The sequence below is a fragment of the Sapajus apella genome, unplaced genomic scaffold (assembly GCF_009761245.1).
Source record: "Sapajus apella isolate SASKATOON/1434 unplaced genomic scaffold, GSC_monkey_1.0 scaffold44, whole genome shotgun sequence".
NCBI lineage: Eukaryota > Metazoa > Chordata > Mammalia > Primates > Cebidae > Sapajus > Sapajus apella.
The window spans coordinates 4,402,434-4,420,489 of record NW_022436984.1 but is presented as its reverse complement, the minus strand read 5'-3'; the positions used below and the strand labels follow the sequence as shown (position 1 = coordinate 4,420,489).

The window sequence follows — 18,056 nt, the reverse complement described above, 5'->3', positions numbered from 1 at the left end:
ATGAAAATTAGCATGTGTAGAAAGGAGCCTGTATCTAAATAGTTAAGAATCAGAGGGACAAGTATAAATTATAAGGAAATCCTGCCCAGTAGCTCTGGTTTAATCACAGTAGTTGGTGGTGTGGAACCCATTTTAGGCTGATAAAGACCTCAACAGATCAGACATTGGTCTATGGGCAGGACAGTGGCTATGCTGTAAAGTCATAGGAAACCCACCCTGGGGACACAACCACTGGTCACTGAGTGATGTATATCTGTTTTTAATAGGATGTCATGTCAAGATTTCCAGCAGAAATTCTCCACCATGTATGTATGTAGCCAAATTCCAATCACCCTGGACCGTGGAAACAAGCTTCACGAAGGATGGTCCCAAATAATGTTTAGGAAGCAAGTGATTCTAGGAAACACTGCAGGTAATGATGACACCGGTGGTCACACTGCCCGACTGGAGGCTGGCTGCCCAGCCCAGCCCTTCTGTGGCTTCAGCTCTCTCTGGCCCCTGATTCTGGGCCATGAGCCTGAAGCTGAAAGGAGAAGAGTTTGTTAGCATGAAGAGACAGTGACTGCTTCTCCAAGGATACCTAGTAATGGGATTGCTGGCAGGGGCCAGGAGACTCTCTGATGTGACTCTTCTCCAGCCCTCCACGCTGTGCCACTATCCTTCCACTAACCCCCTCCTACTTCCTGGGAGGACAGCAGGCTCACCACCCTCCAGTAAACATCCAGGGAAAGGGGGAGGGCTGCAGAAAGAACACAGGAAAAGAGCTGGGGCCTAGGTTAGACCCTTGTCTTTGCCACATACTGGCCTTGAGATGCTAGAAACATAATTGGTCACCCTGTCCTCAGCCTCCCCAACATTCAGCAGTGAAATTAGTCATACCTGTCTGTCCTTGAGCCTAGAGAGCACCACCCAGACACAGGGGAGACTATCCCTGCCCTGTCTTGGCCAGTGTATCCCTGCTGAAGTCCCACGGGTAGGTGCCTCTGAGCCCATCTTTGGGTTCCCCTGAGATGAATCTTGCTGATCATGACCTTGGGAAAGTCACATTCCCTCCCTGTACCTCCCATTCCCTGTTTGTGGCATTAATGAGTGAAATAGTTCCCTGTGACAAGGAACCAGAGTGTACTTATGCATCCTTGACAAAAGAGGCTGCATAAACAACACATTTGTGAGTGTGTGTTTGTTGTGTGTTTGCACCCAGGGATGTGTATGCGTCCCTTCCTCTGGACACCTGCCTGTCGAGATGGTTTGCTTGAATGAGCCCATACCCCAGGGTGTCCCTCTTTCAACCTCCAGGCTCTAGTGATCTACAGAGCTGCTGCTCAGAGAACCTTGTCACCAGGAGGTCTTGGGCAGAACCTCAGGAGCTGCTGAGTCACTCTTGGGCAGCAAATTTACTGACTCTTCTTCCTGAGCTGCACCTCTCTGATTATAGCACCAAAGCCCTCTCCCATGGATACAATGCATATCAATGAACTAACAAAACCTGTACATGAGGGCCATTTTTAGTAATAATTTACAATGGAAAAAGAAAAGGGAGCCAGCTATCGAGCACCTGCTATGTGCTGCTAGATGCATTTTAATGCACCATCTTATCCAGTCCTCACAGAATACCCATGCTGTGATAGTCATCTGTGTCTCCCCACTCCCTTGCAGAGATTCCCCATTGTCAGCCCAATCTTCCGATGTGTATGAATTTTCATCTCTATCTTGACTTGTCTTCGTTCTTTCATGCATTTGAATCTAATGGTTTTCACATTAGCTCACTCTCTCTCGTTCTGGCTTTGATAAGCATGCGTAGATAGAAGAGCACTGCAGTTACCATCTCTCTGCCTGTTTCCTATCTCCAGCTGTGCTTGGGTGGCTCATGCCGTTTCAAGGCTCTGATGGTTACCACCAATGCATAAGCTCACATGTAGCTGGGAACTCTGGAATTTCACTTAAAATAGCCTTTGACTTTACAGTTTAAGGAATATTTTTCACTCAGTGGGGACTATACAACCTCTCCTGTATTTAAGAGGAGGCAGCCAAGGTTTAGAAAATAAACTCATATCTCAACTAGTAACTGTGGGGATTGGGACCCAGGGCTTAGGTCTCTAAACCGGAGTTCACAACACAACCCCCCAGAGCTCTCTGCGCTAGACATGGCCCAGGAGTGGAGCAGATCTCTAGTAACAGCTCTTTTCTAATGCAGGAGTACCTGAAGTTGCTCAATACAACTTCTCTGTGCAAGAGCCAATGGAAGGCACCAATGTTGTTGTGTGCATCACAGTTGCTGTCACGCCACCAAATCTGAAGGCAGAAGATAAGAAATCTCCACTCAGTTTCCAAGTGATTGAGGTAAGACAGCGTGCTTCAGGGCTTTCCCTTTTAGAAATGCAGTGTAAACCTTGAGCTTGGGAGAACAGCTCTGTCCAGGCTGGGAGATCTGGCTGCACCACAGCCTTGGAGATAAAGCCCAAAGAGGCTGTAGCATTCATCCAGTCCAAGTTTAAATGTGCAAAAAAATCTGAGGCCAGAGAGATGATACTCAGCCATGATTACAGTGGAACTCACCTCCTGCCTGTGTTGCTTGTCAGCGTTTCCTGGGATGCTGCAGAATCTAATGCTTGCTACTCAAACAGTGGTCTGGGCCAAGACCAGCTGTTGTAACAAAGCAAATTCTGGGCTTGCTCCAGACCTTCTGAATCAGAATGTTTAAGGACACAGCCTGAAAATCTACATTTTCACAAGCTCTCCAGAGGCTTATGTACATTAAAGTTTGAGAATTATTGGCTAAGCTTTGGAAGTTGTTTAGAAAAAAAAAAGCTGTCTAAACTATTCTGAGTGTAAACCCAGTAGGTATGTTTTTCTCTTACATTTAGACCAAAGTCGAGTCATAGTTTGGTGGGTGGCATGCAAACTTCTGCTTGGCTACTCATCTGAGGCCAGGTTTCCTGTCCTCCTAGGCTCTTTCTCCTTTCATGGTTTTATGAAACTCTTATTTTAGTTTTGGGGGTACACATGAAGGTCTCTTACATAGGTAAACACATGTCACGGGGGTTTGTTGTACAGATTATTTCATTACCCAGGTATTAAGCTCAGTACCCAATAGTGATCTTTTCTGCTCCTTTCCCACCTCCCACCCTCGCTGCTCAAGTAGATCCCAGTATCTGTTGTTTCTTTCTTTGTGTTCTTAGTTCTTATTATTTAGCTCCCACTTATAAGTGAGAACGTGCGATATTTGGTTTTCTGTTCCTGCATTAGTCTGTTAAAGATAATACCTTCCAGCTCCCAGGTTCCCAGAAAAAACATGGTCTCGCTCTTTTTGTGGCTGCATAGTATTTTACGGTGTATGTGTACCACATTTTCTTTATCCAGTCTGTGATTGGTGGGCATATAGGTTGATTCCATGTCTCTGCTGTTGTGAAGGGTGCTGCAATAAACATTCACATGCATGTGTCTTTATGATAGAGTGCTTTCTATTCCTCTGGGTATATATCCAGTAATGGGATACCTGGGGAACACACTTTTTAGACACCAATTAAGAAAAAAAAAGCTACAAACAAAAGAAAATCTGATATCTCTACTCCCTGCTATTCCCCCAAAGAATTCAATGCATCCCTGAAATAAAGTGAAGTTTCTCAAATCATACACTCCATAGCTTCTTTACACTAATGTGGATAATTAAGATCATGTATTCATTACATGCTGGAATCCTCTCTCCTCATACTAGAGTTAAAGAAACTGAGGCCCCAAACTGAGGTGAAGTGACATGGTCAGAGTTAATTGCACTGGCTTCCAGAGGTCCCCCAAGACTTCAGTCAAACACACGTCACCTTTCTGAGCACCAGGGCTATCAGAGGCCCTTTAACAGGCTGGGATAGAGCTTGGAATATAGTGTCTCTAGGAATGATTTCAGTTTCTGTTCACTGAGCTGAAGGCAAAATTCACAGCCTTGGGTCTCAGTGCATTTATGGACAGGCAGGGCTCCTGGGTACCCCAGACATGGCTGAACAAGTCCTGTACACTGGCTGTGGTTCACACTAATAAGAGGGCCTCACAGTGAGAGAATACAGATCATGTCTCTGTTATCAGAAATGCTTTGGACCAGAAGTATTTTGCATTTGATATTTGGAGGATTTTGGAATCTTTGCATTATATGCTTACTGACTCAGCATCTCTAATCCAAAAATTCAAAATCCAAAATGCTGCAATGAGCACTTCCTTTGAGTATCATGTTGGTGTTCAAAAAGTTTTAGATTTTGGAGCATTTTGGATTTCAGATGTTTGGATTAAGGTTGCTCAACCTGTACTTCAGAAGTACAAGCATGTTCACGTTCATTGTCTCAAAAGCCCAATTAGCCCCAGTTTTGTAGGTGTAGAAGCCAAAGCCCAGAGAGGAATGCCCTATGCAAGGTGTGCCTCAGAGGTGACAGGGGCACTTGATCCCAGGACTTAGGGTCTCAGGTCCAGGGCTCTCAGTAGGGCTTGGTGCATGCCTTTCTGGTGATACTGATGGCCCCAAAACCACAGAGATTCTGGCTCTAGCAGAAGGAAAGCTTTTGTGTTCTGCTTTCCTTGACCATGTTTCTATTCCAAATTTCAGGAATTTGGTAAAGAAAAATTTCTGGGGTTTAGCACAGTAATTTTGAGGTGCCTCAAACCTGCTGATGCTATCAAAGAATATCTCTTAAGTATATGGTAGTACACGATTGTCATTTTCATCATCACCTGGTACCTGAACACCTTTTCCACTTTAGGGGAATCCTGGTGGGAAGCATAGCCCAGCCTCCTACTGCAAGCAGATAAAGAAGCCAAATATTCTCTGAGCCAAGCCCTTGGATGCAAAAGTTGTAGACTTGTGACCCTGGCTTGCCCAATTAGATGATCCCTTCATTCCCCTAACCCCTCACACACACACACACACTCAGTCACTCAGAGCCTTGACACACGAGAAAATAACTAAAACAGGTGGAACGGCTGAGGATTATTTGCTGTATATCCATTTTGTCTGGCCCCTGCCCACCTCTGGGCTGTATTTTCTAGCAACCCATGAGCTGTCCTTCCAAGAAGCACCTTTCAGCCCACCCCAGCCTGAATTAGTTTCCAGGGCTTTCAGATCAGAATTCCTGCTGACTCAGTTGCTTTCTAAGAGGGCCCTCATTCTCAGATTCTCCAGCTCTGGATCCTCTGGGAAGAAAAGGCTGAAGGCAGAGGGAAAGATCTGGGAAAGGCTGAGAAGGAACCGAGGCCCCCGGTCGGCCGAGCCAGGATTGACCAGCTCAAGCACCAAAGAGGACTACCAGAAACACCTCGACCAATGCTTCCCTTTTCTGAGCCAAAACAGAAACACAGAGAGGGATCAGAGCTGCCCCAGCACACACACCACTTCTGAGGCTCTGCGTACACGGTGACCAGCAGCATGGTGTTGATTAACCCAAAGTCTTCACCATTCAGGAACCCTTCCTAGATTGTAACTACAACATTTTAAAATAATATCAAGCCCACTTCCCTACTTTGCTGCCAGAGATGTGTTACTTCTCAGCATTCCCCAATTTGCTGAAGGAACACTCAGGCCCAAGAGCTCCTCAGGCTTCCTGGGGATCCCAGCAGATCTTGCAAGATCTTGGTTGAGTTAAACACCAAAGAACAGTTCAGACCTGTACAACTCAAATGGCACTTGAGTTGCTTTCACAGTGCAGCTGAGAAACAGCTATGTACCTGCCAGCAGTCAGGCTGTCAGAAGGCTCCAGAGCTCACATGGTATCTGTGGCTCCAGTGCTGACCTGATGCTATGATGATGTTCCAGCTCTGGCATGAGCCTGTGACTCCCCAGTTGCTGTGGGAGCACTGCTCTGCTTTATGTCCAGCCAGACAGACCCCAATGGGGTATTTGATCACCAAATCAGATAGGATATGAATAGGCAAGGAGAAGACAGGACAGTGAAAAGGACGAGGGTGGACAAGCCATTTCATCCTCACCTCCCCCAAAGTTCCTCCCCAAGGCCTGGACTTTCCACCTTCCTCCCAGCTCACCCTTGGCCTCCAGAGAAGTTGGCCTGGGAAAACTGAGAGGTCTGTACACATGGGTGGGGCCCAGAGTCAACCGTGGAAAAGAATCAAAACCCAAGCCAACTAAGGAAGACATCACCTGTTGGTGACGGGGCTTGATTACAAAGCAAGCAGCACAGCTTGCCCTATTCCCAACTCTGCTTCTTAAACTGCTGAGTCTCAGTTTCTACACCCATAAAATAGGGAGCCCAGCATCAGCTTGTATGATTATTGTGAATATCCAACACATTACATAAAAGTGCTTTGCAAACTGTAAAGAGGCTTACAATGGAACTGCATGCTTAGGTGTTCCTTCTACATGAAAGGACTGGAACGTGGGTATCTCCCCATTCATAGGCACATGTACATTCCTACAAGCATGGGAGGTGGGGGTGCAAGAACAAATTCCCATCTATTTACAGTGGTCTGATGGAATTAAAGAAGTTGACTTCTCAGGGATGCCCCCTATGATAGGGGGTTTACATTTTCACCTGGTTCTGTGCTATCTGCAGGCCCTGTCAAAATCTCCCCCTTCATTCCAATGCGATCATCATTGCTGTGAAAAGTATCTACACCTTGCTGGGCCAGCCAAAGAATACCTCCTCCTCTCAGACACCTTTTCTGCCTCAGTTTCCCTTCTCTTGCTGTTCTCTGCAACTGAGTGGGTTTCATTTTTTACAGCCCTACACAGAGAATGAGTAGCCAGTCATCCCAGTTTACCCCTAGGTGTGCTAGGGAACAGGCAGGCCACACAAGGAGGAGGAACATGTTCCATGAACAAATGTTTTGAGGTTCTCGTTGATCCGTTACATAAAGCTATCAGAGGAAATCTTAACACCTAGTGGATCACCAGATCAGCCCACAGCACAGGGAGATATGTGGGCTCACATCTTCAGGCTGCAAGAGCCATGGCCTTGGAAAGGGCTGTAAGTTCTACCACATTATTGGTGATTCTCACCGTGCAACTCGGAGAAGGTGCAATATTCTCCAGCGCCTTTGTTATCACAGATATAAGCAAAGTTTGTAAAATTCATACCTAATACATTTAGGACAGTCATGTCTGCTTACAGCTGTTATGTGTCTGTTAAAACTAGTCTGGAGATTGGTCCACGAATGCTTTGTTGAATCACGAAAGTTAGAGAGCAATAGTGTTGGAAGACTCTAAGGGACGGTGTATCTTGTTTCTAATAAGAAAAACTTTTGTGTTTACTTCATCTTATTAGACAGTGATATATCAGTGTTTAAAACATGCTTTGTGGCATAATAGGTATAAAATAATTTTTTTAGAGAGAAAGAAAAGGAGGAGGAATGCAGGGATGAAACCAGTGAGCCAAGCTGTTCAGTTCTGCTTTTTGTACAGTCTTTTTGTTTGGGTTTGAGTTCCTAAATCTGCCTTTCTGTTTCCAACAGGCTGGCTCACAGGTATGGCTCCACGTCGCCCTGGCCCCGTGCCTCTGCTGCTGTCCGTTGGTGAAGTGTTAGGCCTCTTCCAATACTCGTGGCCTCCGTATGTTCAGTGGCTGCAAATTCAGTCTCGCTAAGTCTTACATCAGACACAGGTCTAGAATCCCTAAACAGGTTCACAAAGCAGGAGAATATTTGGCTGTCCTGGTCTGAAGCTTGGACCCTTTGGGCTGTTCTCTTCTTAACATTCAAGTGAAGTCATCCTCAGGCATGTGGCCCCTGATAGATAAGATTGATGGAGCTGGTTCCTTTTTATTTAAGATGAGAGCAGCACTAAGGGGTACTTTGGAAAGATCTTCAGCCTCCTAAAGTAGCCAGTCTCCAAATTCATCATAAGCAGGATGCATGATCTCCAAATGCAGCTTCAAGGTACATCCTTGAGCCCCTCTTGCAAGAAAGTGCTGCCCTCCTAAACAGATCATCATCTGGCTCAGGATTGGTGAAAGGTGACTTACCCATATGAGGAAAAATGGAGAAGGAAGATGGAGTTTGGAATACCTGTCCTCACAGGCACTCAGACCCACCCCTCTGCCCACAGCTGAGAGCTCTGAGCCACCAAGAGGGAGGTGCATCTGCCCAGGGACCGCAGATGAAAGGGGAGAGCAGGATGTGGCCACAGACAACAAAGAGTGACTACAGCACCTCCAGGCCTTCCAGGGGAGCCTGTCTGTGACAGCGGTGGCCCAGCCACAGAGCTGGGGTCAGGATCTGACTCTGGTCCCTGACACCCCACCCATGAAGTAGAGGGTTGGGATGGGCATTGAGAGAAACACTCAGGTGCAAGAAGCCATCAGCATCTCAGGTCCTAGAGCTGGAGAACAGGGTGGCACTTAATCCAGGAAAACGCACAGGTCCCATCCATGGAACTACAGAGTCAGGTCTGTGCACGACCAGCCGTGCTTTGTGGTTTGTTGATGCTGAGTACTCAGCAGTGGACCAAGAACAGCCCTCATTGTTCCCCACACTCACACTCCTCATTGCCACTGAGCAAGTCTGTTCTGAAGGATTGGGAGCCTGGACAGGGCTATGAGGGGCCAACAGAGGGAGCAGGACAGGATAACGGGTAAGCAGGGAAGCCCTTGCCTTCTAACTATAGGAGGCACACTGCCCACACACCTCTGCATGCCGACTGCCTCTCCATGCGCCCACACGTGCGTGCACACTCACCCATGCCCAGAGCCACGCGACACTGCTGACTCTGGAGAAGAACTCATTCCATCATTGCTTTTGCCATAAGGGTCCAAGCGAGTCAGGCTCCAAACCTGCTGAGGCTGCTGTTAATGTCAGCAGAATCGCATTGGAAATGCTACCCTGCCATACCCCTGGGGCAGTGGCCTATCTCCTGTTTCACCTGGGAGCCCAGCCCTGTCCCTACCCGTGAAAAGAAACTTCCCAGTTTCCTGTTTTCCCTGCCAGGCATAACTCATAAATAATCATTTCCTGCTGCACAACCATTCTAAATGGAATCCCTATGCTTGACTGTAGTGGGGAAAATTTGTTTAGCAAGGGGTTTTTATTATATAATATGTATGTGACATCTGGTAATAGGAACTGCATTATATTTATTGTTTTATCTCTAAGAAAATATTGAAATAAAAGGAAAATGATCAGGGCCCATTATTCTCCAATGAGAAGAAATCGCTGGCCTTCACTGGAGAGATGAAACAGAGGGAGTGAAAAGAATTCAATTCTGTAATAGTATAGCAGTCTAAAGCACTTTGCTAAACATTCAGGGGAGAAGGGGCTTTCAACACCCAGAAGAAAATCAGTGTTGAAATGATGTCACTAGTTTCCATGGAAGTTTTCTTTCTATATAAGCAGGGAAAGAAAACTCAGAAACCCAGGATGCAGTTAGACTTACTGAGATAAAACTGTATGTAGTATTTCTTTGCATTCATTGTAGTGTCCAGGGTCTAGAAGAAATGACAGTCTAAACCCTACTGCTTTTGGAGAATTCAGCTGAGTACAGTCTCCATTTGCACAGCCTGTAATGTTAACTTGGTGAATGGAGAGGGTCTGGAAGGTGGCGGGTCTCCCTTGGTGCCTGGGGTCCATGCACAGAGGAGGCTTTCTCACAATAATTGTGTTTCGTCTAGGTCCAGTGGTTCCAGGAGAAATTTCTACCCACGTTTTTTTTCCGGTTCGGAAATGCTGTCCAAGTCCAAGGCTCAAATAAAAAATTCCACCGCAACTTCACCAGAACCTACCAGCTGATCCCTGGGAACTATGTTGTGGCTGTACAGACCCAGAGAAAATCAGTGAAGTTCTTGCTGCGAATCTTCCTGAAAACGCCGAACAGTGGCAGGTATGGAACCCTCTGGGATTCTGAATGTTTTCTTCTACTTAACTTTATAAAAACACATTGTGTCATTATGGGCAGGGCTCTGCACATTCATGCAGCATGTGCTATGTCACTGGGGACATGATATGGGTCCTGCTGTAGAGTGGAGGATGGGGCCATGCCAGATGGAAATGCAAAGTGGCACGGGAGGACTGAGTGGCAAGAGACACTGAGGAAGACTTCTTGAGAGAAATGGCACTTGAGTTGGCCTTTGAAGAAAAATATAATTTAATAGTTTACAAGGGGGCTGGTGCAGTAGCTTATGCCTGTAATCCCAGCACTTTGGGAAGCCAAGGCAGGGATGACCTGAGGTTGGGAGTTTGAGATCAGCCTAACCAACATGGAGAAACCATGTCTCTACTAAAAATACAAAATTAGCCAGGTATGGTAGCACATGCCTGTAATCTTAGCTGCTTGGGTGTTTGAGGCAGGTGAATTGCTTGAACCTGGGAGGTGGAGGTTGCGGTGAGCCAAGATCATGCCATTGCTCTCCAGCCTGGGCAACAAGAGCTAAATTATGCCTCAAAAAAAAAAAAATATATATATATATATATATTTAAAAGGGAAAGCAGTGGTGACCATGGGAAGGTAGGTAGAAGAAAAAAGCATGAATGGCAACAGGGAAGTGGCTGTGCACAGGGCTGCTTGGGGAGTAAGTAGCATCGGCATCTACACAGGAAGGTGTACATGGCCAGCATGTCACGTGGCCTGAAATGTCGAGTGTAGCAGGGAGACAGTGAAATATGGACCTGAAAGAAAGAGTCCATCACAGAGGGTCTTGCATGCCAACTTGATCATTCAAGACTGGGACCAACAGGTGCTCATCCCCACTGGGCTCCTTGTCTCCTCTTGGGCCTGAGGCAGACGTCGCCATCATCATGGCCATCTTCCCAGCTGAGCGTGGGTGAGACCTTCTCAGTCCAGCATGCCAGGCTGCCATTATACCACTAATCAGGGATGGAACCTAAGACAGAGCCTATCTGCCATTCTGGCAATGGGGGTTGCTGGACGTGTGTATCTGGTTTTGGAAGGAACTGTATACTAAACAGTTAAAGACCCTACCACTTCCAGCCAAAAGGCTGGGCTTGTGGCCACAGTGCTGTAACTTGTCACACTGTCCTCTGATTTTCTAGGCACCTGAGCAGCCATTTCAACCACAGCCTGAAGGTAGGTATGCAGCAAAGTTTGGCTGGCCAGCCTCATTGGCCCCATCCCATCCCCAAGAGCTTCCGTCTCCTTCTTTGCCCTCCTGCCCCACTGACCAATGAAAAGAGAGACACCATGACAGGCCAATGTTAGCTCAAAGAGGTGGGGTAGGGGGAGAAGACCAGGCCTCCAAGGCCAGGCTCAACCCATTCCTCTCCCTTCTACAAACCGGTTCTCTCATTCCCCAGAAGGCCTTTTCCAACTGCCAGATAAAACCCCTTAGCAGGGGTTGTTTCACCCTTGCTGTACTAGATGGCTTCCTCCTTCCCCAGAAGTCTAACATCGGCTATTTTCCCTTTGCTCCAGGAAAGTCCTTCAGAACGTGGCTCCCAAGAAAGCATTTTCTACAGATTCACTCAGCAGGTATGGTACCTAGCACCCAGGGGCCTTACACAGGAATGGAGATAGAGGGCCTGAGGGAGGAACAGCTCTCACCGGCCCCTATCAGGATGCAGAGAGGAGAAGTGACTTGATGGATTATTCTACCTGCCTCTCTTCCTGGATCATCTCCAGAACTACTTTGGCTGCCAAGTTCTGTAGAGACGTGGCACCCCACCCACTGTCATCTGGGTGACATCAAGATGGAATATAGAGCTTAGAAAGGGAGGGGATAATTATGGGGTGTGAGGTGTATTGCCTTCTAAATCTTTAAACAAGCAATTGGCAGTCCCCCTTGAAACCTTTCCTTCTCCTACTCAGCCACCTCCCACCAAGCTGGCATCGTTCCTCCCGAGAGCTAGCCAGCTTCAGAAAGCACATACAGCATCCTTGCTGCCAAGCCACCTATGTGCACACAGGATTTTCTTAATGGCTTAATAAACTGTTATAAAGAACTCCTTGACTTGTCAGAATAAAACAGCTGCCAGGGGCTCTGCACAATGGGCCTCTTACCGTTAATCATTGGGTTGGTGTGGAAAGTGGAAAGTGATACTGATGATCATCTATACACTGCCGGCTTGAACCAGGAAGACGCCAAGGACAGGAAGGATGCCATGGGGCAGTAGTCACCCAGAAGCAGCCTGGGCCAAAGTAGGAAAAAATGAGGAGGCCGGGCACGGTGGCTCATGTCTGTAATCCCAGCACTTTGGGAGGCTGAGGCGGGTGGATCACGAGGTCAAGAGATTGAGACCATCCCAGCCAACATGGTGAAACCCCGTTTCTACTAAAAAAATACAAAAATTACCTGGGCGTGATGGTGCATACCTGTAGTCCCAGCTACTTGGGAAGGTGAAGTAGGAGAATTGCTTGAGCCCGGAGGGGGAGGTTGTAGTGAGCCGAGATCACGCCATTGCACTCCAGCCTGGTGACTGGCGACAGAGCAAAACTCTGCCTCGAAAAAAAAAAAATGAAGAATGTGGCTAGAATGAGGGGCATGTGTTGCAAAGAGCAGCTGAGCACAGGTACACAGACCTCCATGAAGTCAGTACCAGCCCAGGATCCAGGTCCACCACCTGGGCTGATTCAAGAAGCACTTCACTCAGTGCATGACAAGGCCAGCCAAGATGACCGTCCTCAGTCTGCAAGCTCCCGAAGGCAGGGATGATATCACAGGCATTTCTTGTCCCAATACTGATCACTGTCCTTGGCATGAAGAGGTGTTCAATTATGTCTATTGAATTAAGACAGATCACCTCCCCTGATGGGGAGCAGATGCCTGAGTGAAGGTTAGCTTCCCCAAGGTGGTTAGCAGGGCCTGATTAGGATGCCTGAGACCAAGCTTCCTTCAGTGGCAGGTGGCAAATTCTCACACACGGCCCACGCACCTGCACCTCTAAAATAAAAATGTTTGTCATGTGTGAAGATGGGACAGATTTTCTGATCAGGACTTTTCCAAACAACAGCCAAATGTCTCCTCACAGAGGGTGACTGGTGGCCCATATGGGGCCTTCATGGGAATTAGAATAAGACCCTGATGTGGCATTCTGCCAGGTACATGGCTGGGAAGCAAAACAGAGAATGGATTCCAGCACCCTTTCATCTCTCGGCTGGGCACTCTTGAGCAGGAGGCCCACCTGGCATTGTTCTGTACGTCCTACAAGCTATCCTCAGGGTCTGTGTCCTCCAGAGAAAGTTTAAAGCAAAATATTCCCCCACACACTCACTGTGCCCTCTCTTCTGATCTTTTCTATCACTTTAACTAGGTTTAAGCTTATACAATGACTTGCTACTAGCGCTAGTTCCCTTCACTCACTGTGATAGTGGTGATAGCTCTATAACCCAGGGTCCACCTGTGGGAAGCGAAGGATGCACTTAGACTCTGAGACGGGCCAGCTCTACCCACCAGGTAGCCAGCATTTACCTAGCACCTGGATATTCCAAGTGCCACACTAAGCTTGGGGAGTGCCAAGGAATAGCTTTTGGGGATCTTGAATTGTGGTGACCAAGGGAAACATGCAATTTTTTAGATTGTTTCAGCAACCCTCACCTTCATTCCCACCCTCATCTCCTCAAACCCTTTTGGTTGGTTATGGAGTGCCAGACCCAGGGCAGGCTCTGTCCTCACATGGAATATGGAGGAGGAAAGAGACATGGTTCATGCCCCAAAGCTGTTTATAACCTAGTGGATGATTCCATGGAAGTTGGAGCTCCTCATTAGCATGCTAACTGCCATTCAAAGCGAGGTGTCCTGAGTTTTGAAAAGAAACTCAGTTGTAGTGGGCACGCAACAACTTTCGTGATAAAACCCAAAGTTTGAGATGTTGGAGAAATGACCCGAGGACCATTTTCAGATACTGGCAGGATGTACTCCACAGGGGTATCCTGAGGGGTCATCCTTCTAGGTGAGGACCCCATCAGGACAGGCTCTGGGGCTGCTTGTGCTTCCAGTTCAAGGTGGTAAGGCCAATCCTGGGAGATGGAAGGTGCTGATTCTCAGAGGACCCCCCAGAATGCACCCTCTTCCCCCTGACCAGTGCCACTCTACAGGGCCACCTACTGATAACTCTCTCCAGTGCCAGCTCCCCATGAAAATGCTTTCCCAGGGTGATAGCAACATAGCATCCCTTCTGTCCTCTCCGGGCTGGACGTGAGGAACAGCCGCATATAGAACAGCTCCACATCTCTGTGAAATTGTCATAAAGACACTGCCTGTCAACCTGCTGGATGCCCCCAGTATAAAATTGAATCAAATACAGTTAACTGCCCCAGAAGTCGAGGCCAGGAAGAGTTCCTCCTTCCCCAACCTCAATTTCTTCCTGCTCTTAATCCAAAGAAAACCATGATGTCTCCCTTTTTCTTCAGTGGCTGGGAAAATTAATGCTAAGTAATGTGCTCAGTGATAGCAATTTATCTTAGCCAACATCTCTGGTATTTTTAACTCCTATTATCACACACGTGCACATATACACATGCCCACAGTAGTCATATTTTTTCCTAGTGTCTTCCTGGAAGCAGGTGGGGAATACATCTGAAGGGTTGAGTTGATTCATTCAACAATCCTTACGATGAGAGGCTCCCAAGTGCCAGGGAGGGTGGGGAGGAAGCAAACACTGCTTACAGTCCAGTAATGGATAAAAAGAGAAATGCAAGGTCACCCACACCAGGGGCCAAGCGTCAGGAGTGACCAGCATGATGGATGTCCAGGGGAGGGAGTCACTACCATGGCTGGGAGCCGTCAGGTAAGCCTTTGTGACGAAGGCAATATGGGTATGTTGTAAGGACTAAGTGCTTGGAAATCTGAGTGCTTTTACAGGCAGACAGCTGTGCCTCTCAGATCCTGGCACTGATAATAATTCCTGCATTCCTTCTTTGTTTGGATCAGAGGCCGGACATTGATGCCACCCAGCTCCACAGCCTTCTCAACCAGGAGCTTCTGATAGGTAAGACAGCCCAAGGGCAAGCTGGCCCCATCCTCCTCCCCGTGTCAACACTACAGTCCTTCCTGTGCTTCTCTACTCAGGCCCTCCAGAGGACACATTCTCCTTGGATGAGTGCCGCAGCCTGGTGGCTCTGATGGAAGTATCCTTTGCGGTCATCCCTCCCATGCTCTGAGCTCCCCTCTGCTCTGTGGGCTTCCTGGGGACCTAATGAGGACAGTAGGGAACCCTTTTCTCATTCTCAATATTTTCTCTTCTTCCCTGTCCCTGAGTTTCTGGGGATTCTCTACTAACTCACCAATGCCCCACAGCAGCAATGACAATAGTTACCGTCTATCAAGCACCTACTCTGTGCTGATTGGTGTACTTCGGCGTGTATGTGTCTCCTATAATTCTTGAAGCAACCCCTCTGATACAAAAAGTATCATCTCATCATACAGTGGAAGAAACAGGAGTTCAGAGAGGTTAAGTAATTTGCCCAGATCACACAGCTAGTCGGGACTCGTGCCCAGATTTGAAGTCGGAGCTTTCAGCCTCCAAAGTCCATGCTCTAACATTATCCTAAACCACCCCCTTATAGCACCAAGGGGAATTATTTTCCCTTTAACCCATTGCCTTCCTACTGGAGGAGTCTCCATTATTTAAATATCCTACTCAATATGACCCCACTTCAATCAAGATAACTACCACCAAAACGTAGAAAACTACCTGGTCTACACAGCAATTCCACCCCATCACTGTTATCATGCTGCGTTTGCAGCGGGAGAGGCTGGGAGGAGGCACTTCAGGGACTCACTCCAGGCCCATGGCTATAACTGCAGGACCAATAATAGAACCCTAGGTTCCTGCCCCTCCTCCCGATTTCCAACCCCCAGTGAGCCATCCTCCTCCTGTGCACCCCTCTCTTGGCAGGCAGGAGAGGCTGACTCCATGAGTGTGGACCCCCAGATGCTGCCCTGCCAGCCCCTCACTCAGCAGTGTGCTGTCCCCTGAGACACATTGCCCCACTCCCGCACTGTTGACAAGGCTCAATTGGAACTGTGAAGCCAGCCATTGTAGAACAAGAGGGCTTTTTGATGAAATCATAAATCAGGCCCTATCTCTGCTGGCTGTGGTTTAGAATCCGTCAGAGACACTGCCCATCTCCCACAGAGCAATCCAAATGGTCCTCACAAGTCCCATGGCCCGGGATGGGTAATCCCAGGGGAGGTCACGTTTGCTGGACCCCTGCAAAGCAGACAGGTCTCTTTCAGCCTCCTTCCCACTCACTCACTGGCTCCCCTTCCAATTCTCAGAGGTTAATACTTTTCCCTTCATTAGTCATCACTGAACCCATCATACGGAGCAGCCAAGGCTGGCTTTAACATGCCCACTGGATGTGTTCCCTCTGCACTTAAGCACACGGGGCTCTACATGCCCACCTGTGGCCGCTGCTTCTGGGGTTGCCAAGACTCCTTCATGCTCCTCCCCAACCTCCAGAGTCAGAGTGCCCACTCCAACTGGTGGAGGCTGTGTTCTAGACCCCTCTCTTCCCACTGATACAAGTGATATTGGCCTCTTTTCCTCAGGGCTTCCTTCTTCCAAACATTCATTTTTCTTTGTAAAACATATCTAAGCCAGGTCCCTTTCAGACACAGTGGGAGCCAGCTGGTGTGGGGCCACATCTAGGTGACATTGGACCAGCTGTGTTGCTAGTGATCATTGGCAGGACACAGCCCCTCTGCACACCTTGTGCACTGGCTGGTTCACTCTTAACTCCTTACCAAGCTGAAAGTGAATGGGCGGCTGGACCAACAGGAGTTTGCTCGGCTATGGGAGCGCCTTGTCCACTACCAGGTACAGGCACAATCTCTGTGACTAGCACTCGCATTCAATCCAGTTAGCAAGGATTTCTTGGGTGTCTAACCCCACACCAGGGTTCGGGGGTATGAAAGCAGAGGAAACCTCATCCCTGCCCTCAAGGAGAGCCCACATGTCTGGGGAGACGTACGTGCAACTCTAGAAGGCACAAGGCAATGCCCGATTAGGTGTCGGGGTGAGGGATGCTTTGGAGGTGGGAGGAGAATGCTGTCCCTGTAAGCTAAAGCTGCCCACTAGCACCTCCCCTCCCCTCCGTCCGCTGGAACACCTGCTAGCTTATCTTGGTCCCATCCAATCCATCTGCCAGAGGCTCTGTCAAAAACACAGATGTGGCCTGAGGCCTCACTGTGGCCTCCCCATTGTTCTTAGGACAAAGTCTAAACCCTCAGGGTGACACACAAGACCCTCTGAGAGGGTCCCTATTTGGGGCCCAGGAGAAGCCCTTTCCACTCATCCCACCCTCTCCTTTAGACTCCAGTATGAGACGTCTCACTATTTCCTGTAAATGTCACACCTGTGCCCCTTCAGCCTGGCCCTCCCGTCTCCCCACGCCCTGAGACTGGCCAGTGCCCACCCACTCTGAGAGTCCAACCTCTACCACACCTTCCCTGCAGAATCTTCCCTGGGGACTCTGCTAGACCTCGTGACCCAGTGAGTGCCCCTCTGGCCCGTAACACTTGAACCCATATCTGTCAGGCCCAGCCACAGTGTGTTGTCACATCATCTTGTACTTATCAACAATACCATATTAGGAAAGCAATACCTGTTATAATAGAAAAACGGAAAACATAGATGGGCAAAATAAACTTTGAAGACATGATCTTGCCAACCCAAGAGAAACTGTGAACACACTTCAGAACTTTTCTTGTAGTATGCATACCCACACATGCTAGGCAGAAGTATAATCTGTTTTTAAAAACTAATAAATGCCAATTAATACATTGACTGGCCATGCCACTAAATACTTTCATAACATACTTAAAGGCTGAAAAAAAAAAGTGTTCCTGTGTGGCTATGTCAGTATACATCTCCTGACCCTGACTAGGGGTCACCTGGTTTCTCATTTCAATGCAGGGCACTGCGATGGCCAGCGTGTCTGCTCCCTTAGGAGATTGTGAGAAAGGGTTCCCTCATATCCACCCTTCCCTAGCACCTCCGTAGTGTCTAAAACAGCAGGGGTTCAGAAATGCTGAATAATTGACCGAATTAAGAAATTCTGAATGAGCAAGTGACTGCCTAACTGAGAATACTCTAGGTCTGTCCTTGCACTCACCAAAAGCCAAATAAGGTCCCCAAAAAATTGTCCAGCTGCTATATTGCAACAGGTATCTCTTACA

At 48.0% G+C, this 18,056-nt stretch overlaps 1 protein-coding gene across 3 annotated transcripts in view; it reads left to right on the top strand.

The window, feature by feature from the left end:
* The window catches only part of CAPN13 (calpain 13), an 86,791-nt gene that overhangs the window by 55,757 nt on the left and 12,978 nt on the right, over window positions 1–18,056 (top strand). For 2 of the 3 annotated variants that reach the window (XM_032239217.1, XM_032239215.1), the window contains exons 10-18: window positions 267–412; window positions 2,195–2,340; window positions 7,444–7,455; window positions 9,594–9,802; window positions 10,972–11,005; window positions 11,351–11,407; window positions 14,805–14,862; window positions 14,943–15,001; window positions 16,627–16,695. In XM_032239217.1, coding sequence (XP_032095108.1) covers window positions 267–412; window positions 2,195–2,340; window positions 7,444–7,455; window positions 9,594–9,802; window positions 10,972–11,005; window positions 11,351–11,407; window positions 14,805–14,862; window positions 14,943–15,001; window positions 16,627–16,695 — 790 coding nt within the window. The remainder of the gene's footprint in view (window positions 1–266; window positions 413–2,194; window positions 2,341–7,443; window positions 7,456–9,593; window positions 9,803–10,971; window positions 11,006–11,350; window positions 11,408–14,804; window positions 14,863–14,942; window positions 15,002–16,626; window positions 16,696–18,056) is intronic. The other variant, XM_032239218.1, reaches the window with a different exon arrangement.